The sequence below is a fragment of the Cololabis saira genome, chromosome 12 (genome assembly GCF_033807715.1).
Source record: "Cololabis saira isolate AMF1-May2022 chromosome 12, fColSai1.1, whole genome shotgun sequence".
Classification (NCBI taxonomy): Eukaryota; Metazoa; Chordata; class Actinopteri; order Beloniformes; family Belonidae; genus Cololabis; species Cololabis saira.
The window spans coordinates 45594451-45620810 of NC_084598.1; the positions used below are offsets into that span (position 1 = coordinate 45594451).

Here is a 26360-nt window from a genome sequence, read left to right on the forward strand (position 1 = left end):
GGTTCCTGGCGGTTCCTCCTGTCCTAGTAGGCCTGGCCGGTCTCCACCTGCAGCAGTCCCAGGACGGCCGAGTGGTCGGCTAGCTTCACCCGGCGCTGCCCGGACAGGCCCACGTTCTTCGCCAGGTAGTCCACGGCAGCTAGTGGAGCAGAGACAAGAGGGTTAACGGGACCGTGTCACGACCTACGTACGTAATGTTGTCTCACATACGTGGCTAGCTTAAAACCACCACATCATGTTGACTTTCTACTACGCCTTCCTGGAAAGCATCATGACCTTCTCATTGACCTGCTGGTTCCACTCCCTCAGCATCCAGAACAGGAACAGACTGCACAGCATCACTGTGCTCGAAAATCATCGGCCTGCCGGTCAGAACTCTGTCTGTGGTTTTCAACCAGCAGGCCCTCAGTCAGGCAGATAAAATCATGAAGGACCCCTCCCACATACTTCATCCTGCATTCCAGTGGCTCCCCTCCAGGAGGCGCCTGTGCTGTGTTGCCTGCAGGACTGAGAGGAGGAGAGCTACTTTTGTCCCCAAAGCTACCCTGCTTTTTAATTCCAGCTGCTAAACTCCATCCCCCCACATCCACAGACCCCCCCCCCCCTGAATCTGAATCCATCCACCCACCCCTCCGTCCATCCATCATCCATCCATCATCCATCCATCATCCATCATCCATCCATCATCCATCCATCCATCCATCCACCCACCCCTCCGTCCATCCATCATCCATCCATCATCCATCCATCATCCATCATCCATCCATCCATCATCCATCCATCCATTCATCCATCATCCATCCATCCATCATCCATCCATCAGCCATCATCCATCCATCCATCCATCCATCCATCCATCATCCATCCATCATCCATCATCCATCCATCCATCCATCATCCATCCATCATCCATCCATCCATCATCCATCCATCATCCATCCATCCATCCATCATCCATCATCCATCCATCATCCATCCATCATCCATCCATCCATCCATCATCCATCCATCATCCATCATCCATCCATCATCCATCATCCATCCATCATCCATCCATCCATCATCCATCATCCATCATCCATCCATCCATCCATCCATCCATCCATCCATCCATCCATCCATCATCCATCCATCATCCATCATCCATCCATCCATCCATCCATCATCCATCCATCCATCCATCCATCATCCATCCATCCATCATCCATCCATCATCCATCCATCATCCATCCATCCATCCATCCATCATCCATCATCCATCCATCCATCCATCATCCATCATCCATCATCCATCCATCATCCATCCATCCATCCATCCATCATCCATCCATCCATCCATCATCCATCCATCATCCATCCATCATCCATCCATCCATCCATCATCCATCCATCCATCCATCCATCCATGTATCCATCCATCCATCCATCCATCCATCCATCATCCATCCATCCATCCATCATCCATCCATCCATCATCCATCCATCCATCCATCATCCATCCATCCATCATCCATCCATCATCCATCCATCCATCCATCCATCCATGTATCCATCCATCCATCCATCCATCCATCCATCATCCATCCATCCATCCATCATCCATCCATCCATCATCCATCCATCCATCATCCATCCATCATCCATCCATCCATCATCCATCCATCATCCATCATCCATCCATCCATCATCCATCCATCCATCATCCATCCATCCATCATCCATCCATCATCCATCCATCCATCATCCATCCATCCATCATCCATCCATCATCCATCCATCCATCCATCATCCATCCATCCATCCATCATCCATCATCCATCCATCCATCATCCATCCATCCATCATCCATCATCCATCCATCATCCATCCATCATCCATCCATCATCCATCCATCCATCATCCATCCATCCATCATCCATCCATCCATCCATCATCCATCCATCATCCATCCATCCATCATCCATCCATCCATTTATTCATCCATCCATCCATCATCCATCCATCCATCCATCCATCCATCATCCATCATCCATCCATCCATCCATCATCCATCCATTATCCATCCATCCATCCCTCCATCATCCATCCATCCATCCATCATCCATCCATCATCCATCCATTATCCATCCATCCATCATCCATCATCCATCCATCATCCATCCATCCATCATCCATCCATCATCCATCATCCATCATCCATCCATCCATCCATCATCCATCCATCATCCATCATCCATCATCCATCCATCCATCCATCCACCCCTCCATCCATCCATCCATCCATCATCCATCCATCCATCCACCCCTCCATCCATCCATCCATCCATCCATCATCCATCCATCCATCCATCATCCATCCATCCATCATCCATCATCCATCCATCCATCCATCATCCATCCATCCATCCATCCATCCACCCCTCCATCCATCCATCCATCCATCCATCCATCATCCATCCATCCATCCATCCACCCCTCCATCCATCCATCCATCCACCCCTCCATCCATCCATTCATCCATCCATCCATCCATCCATGTATCCATCCATCATCCATCCATCCATCCATCATCCATCCATCCATCCATCCATCCATCATCCACCCCTCCATCCACCCCTCCATCCATCCATCCATCCCTCCATCCTGTACTGCTAGCTGCAGCCACCGCTGGGTCGATGTCGTAGCTGCTTCAGACACATGAGACAGTTTAAGACTAATATTTAAGGCTCATGACAGATCAAAGTGCGGGCGTTACAGGAAGTGACACGTGCGTGACACGTGCGTGAGCGTGCACGTGGGTTGGGGGTAATCGGACGTATCTCTCAGGATCCAGTTCTGAGGGGGATTTAAGGTCTAAACCCGGCTGACAGGGAAAACATCTCCGTTTGGAGGCTAAGCTGGAGCAGCTAACACACACACACACACACACACACACACACACACACACACACACACACACACACACACACACACACACACACACACACACACACACACACACACACCTGTCAGGTGACTGGCAGACCTGCCCGCCCAGGTGCTTCTTATTTACTCCCCAGACGTCTCAGACCTGACAGGTCTCTTCTCCTAGCGCTGACTTCTTAACTGACAGGCGCTACTTAGCTCCTCCCACTAGCCACCTGTGATGCTAATCCTGTTCCCATGATGCACCTGGCTGCCAGAAAAACACAAACAGGGACCTTTTTCACCGGTTCACTTCATAAGAATGAAGAGCTTGAAGAGTTTCCAGGAGGAACCCTGTCCAAAGAGGACATGGACCAGGACCCAGGTCCACGAACCTGGACCTGAACCAGGTCCACAAACCTGGACCTGAACCAGCAGACCTCTGGAACCATGAGACCAACGTGGACATGTCTGGTCTTCAGGTCCAGAACCAGGTCTGGAGGAAACCAGCAGAACCACCTCTCTAACTCACCCTCATCATCTGTAACTCACCCCCATCATCTTTTTTTTTTGTATTATTTATTTATGAAACTTTGAGCATACAAATATACAATACACCACCTACACAGAGAGAAACTGATGCATAAATGAATACCGTGGAACAGGGTACCAAAAAGGAGGCAGTTTTATCCCCAATTCCCACCCCCACCCTCCCGTACAAGTAAAAACGAAATTAACACAAGTACAGGCATAAATGCAAAAAAAAAAAAAATTAAATAATTAGAAAAAAAAAACTAAAACAAAAAAAAAACACTGCTACTGCACTATAGGCTAATGTTCGTGTGTGTGTGTGTGTGTGTGTGTGTGTGTGTGTGTGTGTGTGTGTGTGTGTGTGTGTGTGTGTGTGTGTGTGTGCGTGCGTGCGTGCGTGCGTGCGTGCGTGTGTGTGTGTGCGTGCGTGCGTGCGTGCGTGGGGGGGCAGCAAGACTAGGTTGTTTAGATGTCAGGGTCGATCTCTAATTGGAGAGATCTGACATGATCCAGGAAGGGTCGCCATATTTTATGGAACTTCCGTTCGGAGAAACGAAGAGAGTATTTAATATTTTCCAGTCTCATAAAATGCAGGGCGTCTTTAATCCATTGAGAATGAGAGGGAGGGTAAGGGCGTTTCCACCGCATCAGAATGGCACGTCTTGCTAACAATGTGGGAAAGGCAACAAGCTCAGCAAAGTGGGACGGCAGTGAGAGGCCAGTGGGTAGGACACCAAACAGGGCGAGTAGTGGCGAGGGTCGGATGTTGGCAGATGTGATGGCTGACAGGGAGTTAAAAACGCAATCCCAGAATGGAGCAAGGGTGGGGCAAGACCAGAGCATGTGACTGAGATGAGCTGGACCTAGATGACATTTGTCACAGTTTGGGTCGATGTCAGGGTATATATGAGCCAGCTTAGTCTTAGACCAGTGAACTCTATGCACCACTTTACACTGTAGAACTCCATGGCGAGCACAGATAGACGAGGAGTGAACCCTACTCAGAGCCTGCTCCCAGGTGGCAGGATCTATATCTTCACCAAGTTCTACGGACCAGGCATTGCAAAAGGTGTCAGAGGCTACAGTCCGACTATTGAGAAGAGAACTGTATAATATTGAGCCTTTGCGGCTGGGCTTAATATCCAATAGTGTATCAACAAGAGTAGAAGGAGGAAGAGCAGGGAAGCCAGGAAAATTAATGCGAACAAAATCTCTGACTTGCAAATACCTAAAGAATTGGGTTCGACTCAAATTGAAAGCCTCGGCCAGCTGGTCGAAGGAAGCAAATGTGCCACTGATGTAAAGCTGTTTTAGTGAAACAATCCCTAGATCTCTCCAGATCAAAAAAGCTCTGTCAATAACAAATGGAGTGAACAGAGGGTTAGAATGAATTGGTGCCAAGACAGGTATTTCCTTAAGTCCAAAGTGTCACTTGAACTGATTCCAGATTTTAAGGCAGTTTTTCACCACAATACTACTGGACCGAGAAGTTGGTGACGATGACAGCGGGAGGCACAGCAGGGCCAGCAACGAAGAGGGACTACATAAGGCTTCCTCAACCTGTAGCCATGATGGAGACTGGCTGTCGGGGTGGCACCAGTGCAACATTGCTCTTATGTTCGCAGCCCAATAATAAAGCAAGAAGTTGGGCAGAGCCAGGCCCCCAAACTGTTTAGGCTTTTGTAAAATGTCTTTTCTGATTCTAGGGGTGCCTTTGTTCCAAATAAATTGTGAGATTAAGCTATCCAGAGAGTGAAAGAAATGTTTAGGGAGAAAAATAGGTATGGACTGGAATAGGTATAAGAACTTGGGCAGCACAGTTATTTTAACACAATTTATACGACCAGCGAGAGACAGAGGCAGCACAGACCAACGATGGAAATCTTGGGTCAGTCTAGCTAAGAGAGGGTAAAAATTACTCTTAAATAATTCAGAAAAATTATTCGTAACGCACACTCCCAAATATTTAAAGTGCTCCAGCGATGTTATGAATGGTAAATTGGAAAGGGGATTGGCAATGTCTGCCGCATTAACCGGCATAAGTTCGCTTTTATGCAGATTCAATTTGTAACCGGAGACATGCCCAAAATCTCTCAACACTGAACACATTACAATGGGGATAGATTTATCAGGACTAGCAAGAAAGACCAAGAGATCATCCGCAAATAGGGACAGCTTATGTTCTATGCCCCCTCTTGAGATGCCAACCATCTGACTGGACCTGAGGGCTACCGCCAAAGGTTCAATGGCAATTGCAAAAAGTAGTGGAGAGAGTGGGCAGCCCTGACGGGTACCACGACTGAGGGAGAAATAGTCAGAATAGTCATTGTTCGTGCAAACACAAGCAAGGGGGGACGTGTACAAAAGTTTGATCCAAGAAATAAATGTATCGCCAAAGCCAAAACGTTTCAGAGTATAAAACAGGTAGGGCCACTCCACCCGGTCAAACGCCTTTTCGGCATCCATAGAAATGACCAGCTCAGGGTCATCAGAGGTTGTGGATGAATACAGAATATCAAACAGACGTCGGACATTGTGAAAGGATTGTCTGTTCTTTATGAACCCTGTTTGGTCTGGAACGATGATAGTTGGCAGGACCCTCTTCAGGCGCCTAGCCAGGATTTTAGCCAGTATTTTAACGTTTGCACACAGCAAAGAGATAGAGCAATAATTACTACAGGACAGTGGGTCTTTATCCTTTTTCAATATTAGGGATATAGTAGCCGTAGACGTAGAGTGAGAGGAAGTGAATCTTTCTGCAGTGATTCGTTAAACATATTAAGTAATAGGGGGGACAGTGAATCTGCAAAGGTTTTAAAAAATTCAGCCGGGAACCCGTCAGGGCCCGGGCATTTCCCACTCTGCATAAGTGTTAAGGCACTCCTAAGCTCATTTATTGTAAATGGTGCATCCAGACCAGAGGACACCTCGGAGTTGATAGAAGGGAAATCTAAGGAATTAAAAAAGCGTTCGTATTGTGTTTTATTTTACGGGCACTCAGAGGTGTATAATGACGCATAAAAATCTCTGAACTGATCGTTAATGGATTGAGGATCAATGGTAGGTCCAGTATCTGTTAATTTAGGTGATGTGTTTTGATGAGGAGGCTTGTCGAATTTGGTGAGCAAGCAATTTACTTGGTTTATCCCCAAATTCATAATAGTTATGGCAGGTTTTTTATGTGCTGTTTCGTTGGAGACTAGAATGTCATATTCACCCCCATCATCTCTAACTCACCCCATCATCTCTAACTCACCCCATCATCTCTAACTCACCCCCATCATCTCTAACTCACCCCATCATCTCTAACTCACCCCATCATCTCTAACTCACCCCATCATCTCTAACTCACCCCCATCATCTCTAACTCACCCCATCATCTCTAACTCACCGCCATCATCTCTAACTCACCGCCATCATCTCTAACTCACCCCCATCATCTCTAACTCACCCCATCATCTCTAACTCACCCCATCATCTCTAACTCACCCTATCATCTCTAACTCACCCCATCATCTCTAACTCACCCCCATCATCTCTAACTCACCGCCATCATCTCTAACTCACCCCCATCATCTCTAACTCACCCCCATCACCTTTAACTCACCCCCATCATCTCTAACTCACCCCCATCACCTTTAACTCACCCCCATCATCTCTAACTCACCCCCATCACCTCTAACTCACCCCCATCACCTTTAACTCACCCCCATCATCTCTAACTCACCCCCATCACCTTTAACTCACCCCCATCATCTCTAACTCACCCCCATCATCTCTAACTCACCCCCATCACCTTTAACTCACCCCCATCATCTCTAACTCACCCCCATCACCTTTAACTCACCCCCATCATCTCTAACTCACCCCCATAATCTCTAACTCACCCCATCATCTCCAACTCAGGTTCAGGTTCAGGAACAGCTTCTTTCCCTCAGCTGTCTCCCTGCTGAACTCTCAATCATCCATCCATCCATTTCATCCATCTATCCATCACCCATCCATCCATCCATCCATCCATCCATCCATTTCATCCATCCATTCATCCATCCATCCATCCATCCATCCCTCCCTCCCTCCCTCCATCCCTCCACCAGGACTCACTCGTTCCGTACTGTCCGTACTGGTATCCTGCAGCCACCGCTGGTTCGATGCCGTAGCCGGAGCTGTAGGGGGGGCAGTAGTTCTGGGACGAGGGGACGCCGTCCACCGCCTTGATGATGGCGCCGTCGGAGGGACGTTGGCTGCAGCTGGAGACGCCGCCGGATGAGGACGAGTCCACGGCGCTCTGCAGCGGCGAGGAGGAGAAGTCGTGCTGAGGCTGAGAGGAGACGCCGCCGGAGCTGAGGAGGCTCATCACCTGCAGAGAGGAGGAGGTTCAGGTCTCCACCCAACACCCCAAAGGCTCCACAGGGGGGTCTGTTCATGGACGTCAACATTTCTCCAAGTGTCACTAACGATGTCACACAGTCTATTGTCATTAAAGTGGTTTATATATACGTTTCAACTTTAGTTTTAGTCTAGTCTTTGGTTCAATCATTTTAGTTTTTATTAGTTTTAGTCACGTTCATTCTCCTTTTAGTCGTGTCAAGTTTCAGTCGACTAAAACTCTGAGCATTTTATTCTTATTTTAGTCAGAGTTGTTTTCTGGATCTGATTCCCCGCTGCAGCGACTGGGATTGAGGACTAACGTCACCCAGAACTAACCCAGAGGAAACTACTGAAAACATGGACATTAAGGATCGTTGCTAGAACATTTCGTCTCGTTTTGGTCAACGAAGATGAAGACTCATTTTTTTTTTAAATCTACATTTTAGTCTCGTCGACGATATTGCATTAAAAATTCAATTATCGCTATCGTCACATGACCAGCATTTTCGTTGTGTTTCGTCTCATTTTCCTCAGGTGATAAAGGTTTAGTTGACGACAATATTTAGTCATAATTTTCGTTGAGGAAAGCAACTTTAGGTGCTGGAGGACCAGTTTCTCCTGACCCTGGTCCTCCTGGACCCCCGTCCTGCAGGTTTTAGCAGGAAACACCTAAATCCTGCAGGACGGGGGTCCAGGAGGACCAGGGTCGGGGGACACTGGTCTACAGAAACGTAAAAACATGTGAAACTTCAATAACTCCCGGCTCTGCCTGCATGTGAACACAGTCCTGGTCCTGAACCCAGAATCCAGGTTTGGGGATCCTATGATGTCCAGACACTTCTAGACTGGAACAATCGATACAGGTGATGGATGATTTGGTTGTTTCAGTTCAGTTCAGTCACTTTGAGCTGAACTGAAGCAGCCGGTGGGTTTTCAGGTCCTATTTTAGTGCTGTATCGTGTCTCGACCCACATTTTCCAGCCCTCTTCCTCGCGCTGCTGCAAATCCCTCAGCCGGGTTTATTTTGGCTCAAGGAGCAGATTCCCGGTGACACATAAAGAAACCGTCCATCACTTAAATGCTGCTGCCTGTCTGGGGCTGGGCCTCCTTTATTTATCCGTCTGTGCTGTTTTCCCACCTGAAGCGGCGTCAGTCTCCCAGGTTATGTCTAATTAACAAACCCCCGTGACTCTGTTTGTCACATGCACATGTCTCATCCGGTTTAAGGCGTTGACACGGGAGCGTGCCAGCTGACAGCGGCCCACTCGCTCGGCTTAGCGCCGCCGCCTGTAAGACGACAGCGAGGGCAGCGAGGCGGCGTCACCCGTCTCTCCATCATCTCTAAGCTTCGTGGTGACCAAACACAACTAAATAAATCACAACTCCAGCACCGGCAGCTCAGGGAGGAGACCGTCACCACGGCAACCAGCTACACGCCATGTGCAGTGGTGACGACATCCACTGCCAATCCAGGAAGCAGGAACACACGGAGACACACGTCAAGCACTGGAAATCTGCAACAAAAAAAACACAAACAAAGCACGAAACCGGCACGGAGCCATCCAAAACACGAACAGCAATCGACCTAAATCTTGAGATCTGATCGCAGTCTGAGCTAAGCTATCGCTACCGCTGACCTAAACCCAAAAACTAGAGACACAGCATGCAGGTGAACAAGCCAGTGTGTATGTCTATGTGTGTGTGTGTGTATGTATATGATCATGCATGTGTGTGTGTGTGTGTGTGTGTGTGTGTGTGTGTGTGTGTGTGTGTGTGTGTGTGTGTATGCATGTGACTAAATGACTATATGTGTGTGTGTGTGTGTGTGTGTGTGTGTGTGTGTGTGTGTGTGTGTGTGTGTGTGTGTGTGTGTGTGTGTAATAAACCAAACAAAGCTCCACCTGAAGTGTATCTATAGTGGGGGAGGGGGGGGAGCAACCCCGCCACCCGTGAGACCAGAGGCCGACAAGGAAGAGCCCGGAACCCAGGCCACCGGCAACCCCACAGAGGGGAGAAGTAAGTACTGCCCTTACTTTCTAACAACTGCTGCTTTTATTATTTTACTGCCATTTATTGACCTTTTATCCCTTTTATCTCGTATGTTGATTTTATTATTGCTGATTCCTTTTAATTATCAAATTGTAGCACTTTGAGATTTTCAGTAATGAAAAGTGCATTATAAATAACATTTATTATTATTGTTATTAGTATTATTATTATTATTATTAGTAGTAGTAGTAGTAGTATTATGGTCTTGGTCCAGTAGAGGCTGAGATGTTCTGGATGGATTTCCAGAGTTCAGGTTTTAAATGGATCCAGATTCAGATTCCTGTCAGGGTTAGCGTTAGTGTTAGCGTTAGTGTTAGCGTTAGTGTTAGCTAGGTTATCCCTGACCCGATCGTATTTATACCTCACCCTACTCCTGCCGGAGTCTCACGAGCGTTTCCGTTATAGAGAAACCAGATTTATTCACATAAACCTGCTGATATATTTTCACTCAAGATCTCCCCTTTTTAGACATAAATTTAATTCTAATTTTAACATAAAATCATGACTTTTTCAACATGAAATCTTTACATAAATATCTGCTCGTTCATATGAAACCAGATCTTTTGTCTTGTGAAATTGCTTTTTATAGTTTAGTTACTGAAAAACCTTGAATTACACAGTTAAGACCAAACGTCTCCACATCAGGAACTGGTCTCGGTCCAGTAGAGCAGTGGTTCCCAACCTTGGGCCCGGCCCCCCCTGGGGTCCGGGCAGAGATCTCTGGGGGCGCGAAACTTTGTCTGCTTTGAAATTATGCAGTTGTAAAAATTATATTTACACATGTTAAATAAATAAAAAATCATAATAACACACCTAATGGAATATTGTAATCCAAGTCTGTATAAATTTACTTAGAATTATATTTTGGTTATTTTAAAGTTATGTATCAGGATAAAAACTTAAAAACGTATTATTATATCATTATTCAACATTTAATCATACTACTACTCCGACAGGTTGTTAAAGGAAAAATGTTAAAACATTTTTGCTCTCATATTAAAAGAGACATTTTTCAGAAATATTTTTATGTCCTTGCAATTATTTCTTGTGCGTATTTTATACATTGGTGACACAAAAGGAAGGTGAGAAAAACAAAGTACAGGGTAAACCAAAGAGAAATGCATCAAAAAAACATAATTAATGTTCATTTTTTTTATTAAAGGTTTGTAACGAATAACTTTACTCTTTTGCTGCTGGCACGTACGGGTCGGGGGGCCCGGCTGGTCTTAGACACAAGTAAGAACAAGGAAAAAAGGTTGGGAACCAGTGAACTGCAGTAGAGGTTCTGGATGGATTTCTAGAGTTCAGGTTTGAAATGGATCCGGATTCAGATTCCTGCAGTTTATCCTCTGTCAGGGTTAGCGTTAGGTAGGTTAGGTTTATGTAATAATTGCTCGGGGGTTTATGTTCTGGTCTCTGGAAAGCGTCTGGAGACAACTTTTGTTGTATTAGACCAGGGGTCGGCAACCCGCGGCTCTAGAGCCGCATGCGGCTCTTTAGCGCCGCCCTAGTGGCTCCTGGAGCTTTCTCAAAAATGTTTGACCTTTTTTTTCCTTTTTTTTCTTTTTTCTTTCCTTTTTTCTTTTTTTCCTTTTTTTATCTTTTTTATTCCTTTTCCCCTTCCTTTTTAATCTCGACATTTCGACTTTTTTATCGACATTTCAACTTTTCTCTCAACATTTCGATTTTTTTCTCAAGATTGTACTTCAACATTAAACATTTGGACTTTTTTTTTTTTTTCGAAACTTCGACTTTTTTCTCGACATTTCGACTTTTTTCTCGAAGTGCACAATGAAAAAAAAATCTCCCCCCAGTTCTAACTAATATAGAAACATGCAGCATGTGTTTCTTCATTCTAATTCTGATACAAGACTTTTCATTTTTTGCGGCTCCAGACATATTTGTTTTTTGTGTTTTTGGTCCAATATGGATCTAAAACATTCTGGGTTGCCGACCCCTGATTTAGACGCTATATAAATAAAATTGAATTGAATTGAATTGAGTTAGCCCTGACCTGATCGTATTTAAACATCTTCCTTCACTCCTGCCGGAGTCTCACGAGCATTTCCGTTACAGAGAAACCAGATTTATGCACATAAACCTTTTCCCTTTAAATCAGACCCGTTGGTTTGTAGCAGGAACCTCATGGAGGATCCTGGTTGGTGGGGGGGGTTCAGCGGCCCCCCCTCAGCCCCCCTCACCCCCCCCTCATCCCCCCCCCCCCCCACCCCCCCCCTCAGCCCCCCCTCAGCCCCCCCTCAGCCCCCCCGCCACCTCCTTATCTCGGGCCGACAGTCGTCAGGAATCATGGCGAGGCCTGAGCGAGGCGGCAGGCAGGCCCGGGGATATGGATCAAAGAGACGGAGAACCAAAGCAGCTCTGATCCCCCGGCACTCAAACCCGCTACACCCCCCCCCCCCCCCCGACATCAGCAGCACTCAAACCCGCTACACCCCCCCCCCCCCGACATCAGCAGCACTCAAACCCTCGCCGCTCTGCTATCTCCCCCCCCCGACATCAAACAGGGAGGCCAGAGCTAAAGACACACAACAACCCGGGAGGAGGCGGGAGTGGAGGGAGGAGTGTGATGTCATGATGCGTTGGAGGTAGGAATGGGAGATATTTTACTGATATTTTACCGTTCACGATAAACCGTCAGAAAATTCCCCACGGTAAGAATTTGTATCTCACGGTAAAAATGATAAATTCCCGTTGATGATGTTTTTGTGTAAAACTGATTTATGGTTCTGTGTTAAATCCACGCACAACGTACGTGTGAAGGAAGGAAGGAAGGAAGGAAGGAAGGAAGGAAGGAAGGAAGGAAGGAAGGAAGGAAGGAAGGAAGGAAGGAAGGAAGGAAGGGAGGGAGGGAGGGAGGGAGGGAGGGAGGGAGGGAGGGAGGGAGGGAGGGAGGAAGGAAGGAAGGAAGGAAGGAAGGAAGGAAGGAAGGAAGGAAGGAAGGAAGGAAGGAAGGAAGGGAGAAAAGAAGGAAGGAAGGAAGGAAGGAAGGAAGGAAGGAAGGAAGGAAGGAAGGAAGGAAGGAAGGAAGGAAGGAAGGAAGGAAGGAAGGAGGAGGGAGGGAGGAACGAACGAACGAACGAAGGAAGGAAATGAGCAAGAAAGAAAGAAAGAAAGAAAGAAAGAAAGAAAGAAAGAAAGAAAGAAAGAAAGAAAGAAAGAAAGAAAGAAAGAAAGAAAGAAAGAAAGAAAGAAAGAAAGAAAGAAAGTAATTTTAAATAAAAAAATATTTTTCTCCTACACGGCCCTGATTCTCTTCCGTAGGATTTCCCCAACAAACGGAACAGGAATGTGTTTTCTGCACATGCTCTGTTCACAAGGAATCCTGGTCTTTTGAGTCCAGGAAGTTCTTATAAACACATAGAAACAAGACCAGGAGGAGACTAATCACTTCATAAATGTAATGAAGGATATGAACATTTCTGCATTTGTAGACGGTAGAAAGTACCGGGATAGAAGATTTACAAGAAGGAGAGAGAAAAGGTGAAGCAGCATTTGTAGGAACGCCAGACCAGATCAAGCTCCGCTGGAAGATGCTGGAAAAGACGACTTCTACTGGGCTGTTGATTATCCTCCGTCCTGCTGTTATTGTTGTTGTTTTGGACTTGGATACAGGAAGAAGAAGCAGAAATGACGGGAATTGCGTCATGACGTTCTCCGTGCGTCGCTGGTTTGATCCAGATATCCTGAATGATTAATCACCATGTATACAGGGATAACCCTGTTAGCTCAGGCATGGAAACACATTATTCCCAATGTTTCAGTCTCCATGATCTTATATTCCACTGGGCTGGTTTTCCTAACAAAGTTTCCAGATGCAGCAGCAGTAAACGCTGGTCAAGAGCAGAGACCATTTATTTAATAAATAGAAATAATTAAAAGAACAGATGGAAACAGGAAACATCAACATGGTGATCTTTTCAAAGTTGTAGCGACTAAGTTAGTTTTTCTTCCGGTAGTTTAACTTCCGGTCCCCCCCCTATCCAATCAGAACCTTCCCAACCCCCAGACCTGGAGAGGAATTGGAGAAAGACCATCAAACGTGTTTCCATGGAAACCTCCATTCAGAATTACTATTTCCATGTAAACTACAAGGAAAACAGTTTAATTCTGAATTATTTAATTTGGAATAATTAATTCTGAATTAAAAAACATCATGTAACCGTGGCCACTATGACACTGAAAACACGGCTCGCCGTCACCAGCTGCTTCTGAGGCGGTGAGATCATCTCTGGACGGTCCTGATGGCTCTCAGGGAAACCGTCTCCAATACGAAGAGATCCGCCGACACCACCAGCTAAAGCTTGGTCCAAACAGGAAATGACCCCAAACACGGAAACATCTCCGTCAAAAACGATGAGAAATAAAATAATCCAGGTTCTTGAAGGAAGTCCAGACCTGAACCTGGTTCGGATGCTGTGGTGGACTTTCAGAGACCTGTGGAGACCTGAACTTCCAAAAACCTCGATGACCTGAGGCAACGTTGGAAAGAAGAACCGGTTCCTGCTGAAGGCAGGCAACAGGCACATATGGAATAACAGTTACTTTGAGATTTAGCTGTTTAGTTATTATTTTCTGATAAATTCAGGTGGTGCCCCGTTTTGATTGATTCATTTTGATAAGTGATCTTCTTTATAAAGTATTAATAACTATCGTAAGAAAATTATTAATATCCCTCTAATAACTGAACCAGCACCCCCTTTGTGGCACAACATAATTGGTGCCCCGTGTGAGGTTTTTGATATACCAGCTTTGTGTCAAGTCTGTGTAAAATAATCCAATATTTATTTTGATTACTCACTCACTCATCTTCTCCCGCTTATCCGTTACCGGGTCGCGGGGGCAGCAGCCTCAGCAGGGATGCCCAGACTTCCCTCACCCCAGACACTTCCCCCAGCTCTTCCGGGGGGAGTCCGAGGCGTTCCCAGGCCAGCCGAGAGACATAGTCTCTCCAGCGTGTCCTGGGTCTTCCCCGGGGTCTCCTCCCGTCGGGACATGCCTGGAACACCTCCCTAGGGAGGCGTCCAGGAGGCATCCGGTACAGATGCCCAAGCCACCTCAGCTGACTCCTCTCAATGTGGAGGAGTAGCGGCTCGACTCCGAGCTCCTCCCGGGTGACCGAACTCCTCACCCTATCTCTAAGGGAGCGTCCAGCCACCCTGCGGAGGAAACTCATCTCGGCCGCTTGTATCCGCGATCTTGTCCTTTCGGTCACTACCCAAAGTTCATGACCATAGGTGAGGGTAGGGGCGTAGATTGACCGGTAAATCGAGAGCTTCGCCTTTCGACTCAGCTCCCTCTTCACCACGACGGTCCAGTACATCGACCGCATTACTGCGGACGCTGCACCGATCCGCCTGTCAATCTCACGCTCCATTGTTCCCTCACTCGTGAACAAGATCCCGAGATACTTGAACTCCTCCACCTGAGGCAGGACTTCTCAAACCCACCCGGAGAAGGCATGCCACCCTTTTCCGGTCGAGAACCATGGCCTCGTTCTTGGAGGTGCTGATTCTCATCCCTGCCGCGTCGCACTCGGCCGCAAACCGCCCCAGCACATGCTGGAGGTCCCGGTCTGATGAAGCCAACAGGACAACATCATCTGCAAAAAGCAGAGATGAAATCCTGAGGTTCCCAAACCGGATCCCCTCCGGCCCCTGGCTGCGCCTAGAAATCCTGTCCATAAAAATTATGAACAGGACCGGTGACAAAGGGCAGCCCTGCCGGAGTCCAACATGCACTGGGAACAAGTCTGACTTACTGCCGGCAATGCAAACCAGACTCCTGCTTCGATCAGACAGTATTTTGATTATAAAAGAATAATTTCAATAATTTTTGGGGGGTTTATTTAATTTTTTTGTTTTTTTAATTTTAACTTTGTTTTATTATTTTTTATTTTATTTAAAAAAAAATATTAAATTTGTAATATTTTTTAATTCTTTTTCTTAATTAATTTAGAATATATATATCAATTTTATTATTTTTACCTTAAAGTTTTTTTTTCTTTTTTCTCTTTTTTTTTCTTAGAAATGCCTAAATCTTGTTTGTTATATATGGGGTTTTTTTTTTTGGTTTACTCACGAACACACACACACACACACACACACACACACGGAGGATTAAAGGTGTCTCTCATGAAGCTCAGAGTTTCGTCTTCACCTCCTGAGGGTTGAAAGTAAAATATACTTCTGGGATTTGTCTCAAAAGTGTGGTGTAAAGGTGCAGCGCTGAGACGCCCGTTGCCCGTCTCTGTGTCAATAATAACCAGAAGTGGCAGCTCCTCCGTCCCTCCGTTTCTCCATCCCTCCATCCCTCCGTCCCTCCGTTTCTCCGTTTCTCCGTCTCTCCGTTCCTCCGTCTCCACATGAAAGCGAACCTCTAATTTATTCCCGTTCAATTTTCTCGCGACAATTACCTTCCAGATGCAATAACGCCGCTCCAGATTGAATTATGGGATGTCAGACGGTCACAGTCCTGGAGGGGGGGGGGGGGGGGGGGGGGTCTCATGAATGAGAACGACTTGGACCAGAACCCTCGGAGCGGCGGCGACCGCGAAGGGACGTGATATCAGCGTCGCCATGGCAACCATGGCAACAGCCGAAGACGCTCAGAGGAGGAGGAGGAAGTACAGCAAAGACACGACAACATCCAGACGGAATAAACAGACGGTGCGTCCGAAATGCCAGATTAAACAGTATAAACTCAAAAAGTATACTTAAGTCCGGCACAGTAGTATGCATTAATTTGGACGTACTACTAAGAGCCACACGGCACTTCCTGCCGTTGGGAGGAGGAGTTGTTACCATGGTGAACTGATCTTCATTTTTGATTAACTGATCATCAGTATTGATGAAACGATCATCATTATTGATGAAATGATCATCGTTATCAATGAACGGATTGTCATTATCGATGAAACGATCATTGTCGTTGATGAACTGATCATCAGCTATCTTTTACAGATGATGACATCATGAACTTTTACCATCTCTTCATCCACTAATGAACAATAATGGTGCCTCATGTTCTGATTTTGGGTTCTGGACTGAGAGGGAGAACCAGACTGCAGTGATCCTCAGGTTAAAGTCCGTCTCACCTGTAGTGAAAGTCCGTCTCACCTGAGGTGAAAGTCCGTCTCACCTGAGGTGAAAGTCTGTCTCACCTGTGGTGAAAGTCCGTCTCACCTGAGGTGAAAGTCTGTCTCACCTGTGGTGAAAGTCCGTCTCACCTGAGGTGAAAGTCTGTCTCGCCTGTGGTGAAAGTCCGTCTCACCTGTGGTGAAAGTCTGTCTCACCTGAGGTGAAAGTCCGTCTCACCTGTGGTGAAAGTCCGTCTCACCTGTGGTGAAAGTCCGTCTCACCTGAGGTGAAAGTCCGTCTCACCTGTGGTGAAAGTCCGTCTCACCTGAGGTGAAAGTCCGTCTCACCTGAGGTGAAAGTCCGTTGCTAACGGCGTTGACGTGGTTGCTTGGCGTCGTGGAGCACATGAAGGTGTCGGAGTAGCCGGAGAAGCCGTGGCGACCGGAGGAGATGCCGTAGGCCGAACCGCCGTCCGGACTGGACAGACCGGTCTGGTGGATGGTGGACGGAGGGATCGGCTGGGGCCGATGGACCGTTCCCCCGACGTCTGAAACCACAGGACAAGAGTTAGCAGCAAACCACACCACAGGACAAGAGTTAGCAGCAAACCACACCACTGGTTAAGTGTTAGCAGCAAACCACACCACTGGACAAGAGTTAGCAGCAAACCACACCACAGGACAAGAGTTAGCAGCAAACCACACCACAGGACAAGAGGTAGCAGCAAACCACACCACTGGTTAAGTGTTAGCAGCAAACCACACCACAGGACAAGAGTTAGCAGCAAACCACACCACAGGACAAGAGTTAGCAGCAAACCACACCACTGGTTAAGTGTTAGCAGCAAACCACACCAATGGACAAGAGTTAGCAGCAAACCACACCACAGGACAAGAGTTAGCAGCAAACCACACCACAGGACAAGAGTTAGCAGCAAACCACACCACAGGACAAGAGTTAGCAGCAAACCACACCACTGGTTAAGTGTTAGCAGCAAACCACACCAATGGACAAGAGTTAGCAGCAAACCACACCACAGGACAAGAGTTAGCAGCAAACCACACCACAGGGCAAGTGTTAGCAGCAAACCACACCACAGGACAAGAGTTAGCAGCAAACCACACCAATGGACAAGAGTTAGCAGCAAACCACACCACAGGACAAGAGTTAGCAGCAAACCACACCACAACACAAGAGTTAGCAGCAAATCACACCACAGGACAACAGTTAGCAGCAAACCACACCACAGGACAAGAGTTAGCAGCAAACCACACCACAGGGCAAGTGTTAGCAGCAAACCACACCAATGGACAAGAGTTAGCAGCAAACCACACCAATGGACAAGAGTTAGCAGCAAACCACACCACAGGACAAGAGTTAGCAGCTAGTTGCTAAGACATCTACAAACATATCACTATTTTGAAGTGCAGCAGCAAGGAGAAGTACGTGAACCCCTGAATGATCTGTTTTTCTGTATATATTTATCATGATATATAACATATACATGATGTCCATCAGCTACTACGGAAGATTATTAGGTCGAAATTACGTGAATAAAGTCGAAATTTCATGAATAAAGTCGAAAATTTGACTTTTTTCTCAACATCACGACTTTTTTTCGAAATTGTACTTCAAAAATATTCTCGACATTTCGACTTTTTTCTCAACATTTTGACTTTTTTCTCAAAATTATAATCCAAAAATATTCTCGACATTTCGACTTTTTCCTCAACATTTCCACTTTTTTCTCGAAGTGCATAATGAAAATAAAATCTTCTTTTTTTTTTTTTTAATAAAATCTTCCTCCTCTAAAATATTATTTTTATTTTTATTCTGCCTGGCCCTGATACTCTTCAGTAGTAGAGGGATCCTCTGAGCTAAAAATGATTAAAATTCGTTAACCAGTAACCAGTAACCAGTTACCAGTGACCAGTAACCAGTGACCAGTAACCAGTAACCAGTAACCAGTAACCAGTAACCAGTGACCAGTGACCAGTGACCAGTGACCAGTAACCAGTAACCAGTAACCAGTAACCAGTAACCAGTGACCAGTGACCAGTGACCAGTAACCAGTAACCAGTAACCAGTAACCAGTAACCAGTGACCAGTTATCAGTAACCAGTAACCAGTAACCAGTAACCAGTGACCAGTAACCAATAACCAGTAACCAGTGACCAGTAACCAATAACCAGTAACCAGTAACCAGTTACCAGTAACCAGTGACCAGTGACCAGTGACCAGTAACCAGTGACCAGTGACCAGTGACCAGTGACCAGTAACCAGTGACCGGTTACCAGTAACCAGTAACCAGTAACCAGTAACCAGTAACCAGTAACCAGTAACCAGTGACCAGTGACCAGTGACCAGTGACCAGTAACCAGTGACCGGTTACCAGTGACCAGTGACCAGTGACCAGTAACCAGTAACCAGTGACCGGTTACCAGTGACCGGTTACCAGTAACCAGTGACCAGTGACCAGTGACCAGTGACCAGTAACCAGTAACCAGTGACCAGTGACCAGTGACCAGTGACCAGTTACCAGTAACCAGTGACCGGTTACCAGTAACCAGTGACCAGTAACCAGTAACCAGTAACCAGTGACCAGTAACCAGTAACCAGTAACCAGTCACCCACCTTGGGACAGAGGGGGGTAGCCGGTCTCCGGCAGCTGGTACGTGGGCAGCGTGGGCATCGCCGTGGGAGGAAACCCGCCGGGGAGTAGGTGGTTGAACGCTGACAGCTGATTGGCTCCTGCTTGTTTTCGCCACCTGGCTCTTCGATTGCTGAACCAAACCTTTAAAAAAACACAAATATCTGTTTCTAATCTCACGAACAGACTCTCAGGAAGGTCTGGGGGAAAGAGGCTCTTCATTAGACGTGGCAGTAAAACCTTTTATCCATTTATCATGAAACACGATAGTATCGTCACCTGAGTCTCAGCGACGGAGGGAAACAATAAGAGGATCCACACAAACCGTGAGATAGTGTGTCTTTTCTCCGTCCTCTTCTGTTTATACGTACCTGGTTGTCTGATGTCTCTTTTGTTCTCAAACACAGAACATCACACACCACTACGGAAGAGAATCAGGGCCGTGCAGGAGAAAAATATTTGAGAGGGGAAGATTTTATTTTACTGTGCACTTCAAGAAAAAAGTCGAAATGTCGAGTAAAAAGTCGAAATTTCGCCTTTTTTCCCAACATTTCAAATTTATTCCCGAAATTTTGACTTTTTTCTCAATATTTCGACTTTTTTTCGACATTTCAACTTTTTTCTTGACATTTCGACTTTTTTCTCGACATTTCGACTTTTTTCTTAAAATTTCGACTTTTTCCTTGACATTTAAACTCTTTTCTCCAAATTTTGACTTTTTTCTCCACATTTCAACTTTTTTCTTGAAATTTCGACTTTTTTCTTGACATTTGACTTTTTTCTCGAAGTGCCTAATGAAAAGTTTCTTCGTTTCAGGTGTTGTTTCCTTCCAGAGAAGATGTGGAAAACTGATTGGAAACATAAATCTGTATATAAACTGACATTAGATGGCGCTGAACATTATCAGAGAGTTTTTTCTTTGTTCCTTCCACTCTCCGTGCATTTTTTTCTTTTTTCCTCAAGTGGTCTTAATACTCTATCATGCTAGCTCCGCTAGGCCCAGTTAAACATGTGTTAGCAAGGCAGATTTATTGAATTTATAAAGCTTGAATTTGAACATTCAATCAACAAATGTAGCCTGTTTTCTTCCTAAAGTGTAAGAGATGAATGCATCACCACTGATCATCTTAAAGACCAATACACTACAGCTCCTCTGTTGTAAAGATGTTGAAGAAACATAAACCCGTTGCCATGGAGACACTGCCGTCATTTGTGATGTGTAGAAAACAGCAGTGTTAGCAGCAGAGTTGATCTCCTCATTAGCGGGCCGAGTTCGTGCAGCTGTTTCATCCCCCCGGACCTTCATTCCTGACAGCTGCTCTGTGACATCAACACGGACCTGGACATAAACCTGGACCTTAAACGTGGACCGTAAACCTGGACCCTAAACCTGGACATAAACCTGGACCTAAACCTGGACCTTAAACCTGGACATAAACCTGGACCTAAACCTGGACATAAACCTGGACCTTAAACCTGGACATAAACCTGGACCTAAACCTGGACCTTAAACCTGGACCGTAAACCTGGATGTAAACCTGGACCGTAAACCTGGACATAAACCTGGACCTAAACCTGGACATAAACCTGGACCTTAAACCTGGACATAAACCTGGACCTAAACCTGGACCTTAAACCTGGACCGTAAACCTGGATCTAAACCTGGACCTAAACCTGGACGTTAAACCTGGACATAAACCTGGACCTTAAACGTGGACCGTAAACCTGGACCCTAAACCTGGATGTAAACCTGGACCCTAAACCTGGATGTAAACCTGGACCGTAAACCTGGACCGTAAACCTGGACGTAAACCTGGACCTAGACCTGGACCTAAACCTGGACCTAAACCTAAACCTGGACGTAAACCTGGACCGGGTCCGGGGATCGGGCCTCCCCTGACCGGGGGGTGCATGGGCGGGCGCGGCGGCGGGGTGGCACCATTCCCAGGTGTCTATGTCTTATGTTGTCAGTATGAATGGGGGGATGTTGGACCGTTTCCCCCTCCGTCTGGGGGCTCCGGCGGCGCCGGGGGCGCCCGTGGAGGTACGGTGGGGCCCTGGCCCGGCTCGGAGGGCCGGCCCCCGTCTACTGGATGGCCGGTGGGGGAACGCGGGTGTCTTACCAGGGCCGGCTTTGCTGGTCCTGCTTCCTGGCTTCGGCCTCCGCTCCCCCTCCTTCCCCCCCTACACGATTCATACGCACATAGGTGAAGGAGCGGGGGGTCCGGGTCGTGGGGGGCATTGTCCCGCGTGGCCCGGCACTCCCCGCCTCACGGTTTTAACAGCAATGTAGACACTGCACATTCAACACTTAATAAATACATTTGACAAGGACACGTAGTTCGGGAGGGGGGGGGGGGGGTTGGTGTCAAATCGATACTTGGCCCTCCCCCTCCCTGTTTTTATGGCATTAATCACATGCACTCAACACCAGGGTTAGGAGGGGGTCCCACATCACCCGCGTTCCCTCGCCGGCCTGGGATAGGTGGGTCGGGATACCCGGGCCTGGCGGAACTCGCCGCGCAGCCTGGGGTGCCTTCTGGCGGTGCTGGACCCCCCCGGGGAGGGGGAAACGGTGCTGGACCCCCCCGGGGAGGGGGAAACGGTGCGTGATTGTGTGTCTGTGTCGGTGAGAATGCGGTATGGAAGGGTCCTGCCATGGAGGATTTGAGCCTCCATTGGCAGGACAACAAAATTAATAATTTATTGATATTATATTATACAAAGATGGTTATTATTATTATTATTATTATTATTATTATTATTAGTAATATGTATAGTATATCTTATTATTAGTATAGGTATCGGATAGGTGAATGGATGAATGAATGGGATGCCTGGGTCTGGGGCCCTCCGTTGTCGGGCCGGCGCGGGTGTCGCCCTGTTGGGGGGTTCCCTTTCCCCAGGGCCGTCTCCGGTCCCCCGGGCACCCCTCTGGTCTTGGAGGGCTACTTTCGTGGGGGTGGGTGCACCTGCCCGCGTCGGCGGCCGGGACGGCTCTGTCTCTCCGGGCAGGCTGGCCCCCTGGCGGGTGGGGGTCGTTGGCCTGGAGGGTGAGGGCCTCCTGGCCACGTGTCCGGCCCGGACCGGGTGGCCGGGGATTGCCTGGGTCGCAATCCCTGGCTGCCTCTTCCCACGCCGTGGGGGGGGGGGGGGGGCCTCGCAGGCGGTGGGTTGCCTCCCTCCTACTTCTCCCCTCTGTGGGGTTGCCGGTGGCCTGGGTTCCGGGTTCTTCCGTGTCGGCCTCTGGTCTCGCGGGTGGCGGGGTTGCTCCCCCCCCTCCCCCACTATAGATACACTTCAGGTGGAGCTTTGTTTGGTTTATTACACACGCACACACACACACACACACACACACACACACACACACACATAGCCACTCAGTCACATACATATACACACACATACACAGCCACACAAACATATACATACACACACACACACACAGACACAAAGACATGTACACACACACGTACGCATACACATATACACACACACACACACACGCATGATCATATACATACACGCATACACACACATAGACATACACACTGGCTTGTTCACCTGCATGCTGGCTCTCTAGTTTTTGGGGTTAGGTAGCGGTAGCTGTAGCTTAGCTCAGACTGCGATCAGATCTCAAGATTTGGGTCGATTGCCCTTCATGTTTTGGTCGGCTCCGTGCCGGTTTCTTGTTTTGTTTGTGGTTTTTTGTTGCAGATTTCCAGTGCTTGACGTGTGTCTCCGTGTGTTCCTGCTTCCTGGATTGGCAGTGGATGTCGTCACCCCCACCCCAACCCCCCAAAAAAAAAATCACTGGGTTTGTATGTGTATATTTATGTATGTGTATTAAATATAGTAATAATGCACATATATATACCTTTGGTTTCTACCTTCATGGTATCAATCATTAATATGTGTGCAGACAAGGTGAAAAAAAAAAAAAAAAAAAAACAATTTTGGGATGTTGGCAACAAAACACTGGAAAAGTAAACGGAAGAGAAACCTCCACACGTATACATTTACAGCAACAAATCACATAAAACGCAGACCAACGCAGACCGAGAGGGCTGTGATTGGTTCGCTTGGTAGCAACGCATTTCCGGTTTCCGGTTTGAAGCAGTCGTGAACTTTCAGCACTCTTTTCTTGATGTATGTGTGATTTTTTTTTTTGTTTGTTTTTTCGCACAATAGTTCTGTTATGTCTTTGATTCACTGTGACTGGAAAAGTCAGATAAACCATTCAGGAAAAGATCGCATCCCCTAGCGGTGGCGGGGGGAACTGCACCGTGGAGAAATGGAGTGACGGAGAAGTCCGAAGGTTCATGACGGCGTCACGGCCACGACGTGTGCTCTGCGTTGGTGTAACACAGAACCATAATCCAGGCTTAATGCACGTCGTCGCAGGATGGAGACGAATATTTTGATGTATAACACACCTGGGTGCACGTTACGGTTCGGGCCGTATTAATTGTCGAAGGAATGGCATAAATTGCACCAAAATTACACAATTATTTCAAAATGGCCGACTTCCTGTTGGGTTTCGGCCATGGCGCCAAGAGACTTTTCTTTAAGTTGGGACATGATACAGGTGTGTAGCGATTTTTCTAGGGGGCGCTGTTGAGCCGTTAGGCCATGCCCATTAATGCAAAAATATCACATTTTTCGCCAGGCGTGGCTTGGTGCAAAATTTGGTGACTTTTGGGGCACGTTTAGGGGGAAAAAGGCCCTCATTTCGTCAGAAAAATAAAAAGGAGAATTCCTACAGATACAAAAGGGCCTTCGCCCTGTAAGTGCTCGGGCCCTAATTATTCCTTCAAGCATTATCCGGCTTTAGTTTTTCAGAGCTCCATTTGTGGTTCCCCACATTTCCCTGTACATATTTGCCCCGTGAATCAAGCGTGATATCACACACAAGGATAAGGTTTCCCCTCAGCTGTTGGGTTTGAAAGCTTCAGGAAGGTTTTGCTTGAGAAACATGTGTAGATTTGTGCCAGCAGCTGTCCGGTCCCCATCACAGGAGAGACGACTGCATTCCTCACCCATGTCTCACTCAAAATCTTCTTGGCTACAATTTGTTTTTCCCACCACTTTTTGAACCCTCAACTCGTTGTTAAATTCTCAGCAGATCATAGAAGTCCGGTTTCTCAGGGAGCTCCGTGACACAAGAATGACGGGGTTCAACAAACACCGGCTCCCTGCACCTAAAAGAATAGACTTCTTCTGTTAGTTTATACATCACTGAATGGTTTAGGACCAAATACATCAGAGACTTGTTGTTGCCATAGCAACCACCCAGACCTCTCAGGTGTTTTGGTTCAGGTCTCCAGCAGCATTCAGCTTCTATTCTCCACAGATCTGGAACAAACCTCCACAAATCTGCAGGAACTGGAACCCTCAGTTCCTTTAAATCAAGATAAACGACTCCTTTGATGGATTATGTTAACATGTATATATTATTCGTTTTTTCAGGTTTAGTATTTATACATTTGTTGAGTGTGTATGTTTGCTACTGCACAAGCAAATTTCTCCTCTGTGAGATTAATAAACTTCTATTCTATTCTATTCTATTCTAAATCAGGTTTTTTTAACTTTGCTTTTTCCCTCTTCACTTTTATTATGTAAAGCACCTTGATTTGCCTTGCTGCTGAAATGTGCTACAAATAAACGTGTCTTTTCTTGCCTAAAACCCGCTGAAACTAGTCCACGTTCTGCTGCTTACGAAGCTGAGAGTTATCTGAGCTTCTACACTTAATAAAACACAAAAAACATGTCAAATGTTTAAGCCCTTTCTAATGAGGCCTATTTCTGCGAATAATGCTCTGGGTGACATTTCTAATCTAAAATGATTTTACTTTTACACAAATATAGACTTAAATAGGCCTATAGTTCACAGTTTAATTTATTTCAAAGTAGGTCTGGTCTACAAATGTACACTGCACTTCTGTTATATTTAGTGGTTGTAACAGCTAAAATAAATAAAAGATGGAAACTTTTTAAATCTTTTTTTTCTGTCTGTTATTTTTTGCAGCTCCCGACAATTGTTTTTTTGTAGAAGGAAAAATAGCTGTTTTGATAATAAAGGTTGCAGACCCCTGTCCTAGAACATCTAACCATTTACTGGACATTTTATGTTTTTCTTTTCCTCATAATTTAATTTCCTTTGCTCATTTCTATCCATTATAGCATTTCAGATCATCAACACTGTAAAACTTTTATCTCTTTGTAATGTTGTAGTTTCTTCTCACAACTCTTTAAATGTTTTCTGACATTGAGGATACCAAGTAATGAAGAGTTTCAGGTTTTGTTTTCTTACAGAGAAGATGTGGAAAACTGATTGGAAACATAAATCAGAGTGTCATCTGTATATAAACTGACATTTGTATTAATTAACACTAGATGGCGGTGAACGTTATCAGAGTTTTTTCTTTGTTCCTTCCACTTTCCGTGCATTTTTTTCTTTTTTCCTCCATTGATCTTAATACTCTATCATGCTAGCTCCGCTAGGCCCAGTTAAACATGTGTTAGCTGGGCACATTTATTGAATTTATTAAGCTTGAATTTGAACATTCAATCAACAAATGTAGCCTGTTTTGTTCCTAAAGTGTAAGAGATGAATGCAAGGGTCTGATTCCCCCATTACACTACGTTTTTACTGATAAAGTTGTTTTATTACATCACTATAATCTGTGAAGTCTTAGCTTCACACTGTTAACAGACTAGTCAAGTTGAGCTACGCTATGTATCTGTTATTTTTCCTC

The 26360-nt window shown here is 46.2% G+C and overlaps 1 protein-coding gene across 2 annotated transcripts in view; it reads right to left on the reverse strand.

The window, feature by feature from the left end:
* Positions 1-13: 13 nt before the first annotated feature.
* Positions 14-26360, reverse strand: part of LOC133457527 (paired box protein Pax-7-like) — a 61294-nt gene continuing 34947 nt past the window's right edge. For both annotated transcript variants that reach the window (XM_061736880.1, XM_061736881.1), the window contains 4 exons: positions 19587-19746; positions 17300-17499; positions 7540-7795; positions 14-139 (listed from right to left, as the gene is read on the reverse strand). In XM_061736880.1, coding sequence (XP_061592864.1) covers positions 24-139; positions 7540-7795; positions 17300-17499; positions 19587-19746 — 732 coding nt within the window. In that variant the 3' untranslated portion in view covers positions 14-23. The remainder of the gene's footprint in view (positions 140-7539; positions 7796-17299; positions 17500-19586; positions 19747-26360) is intronic.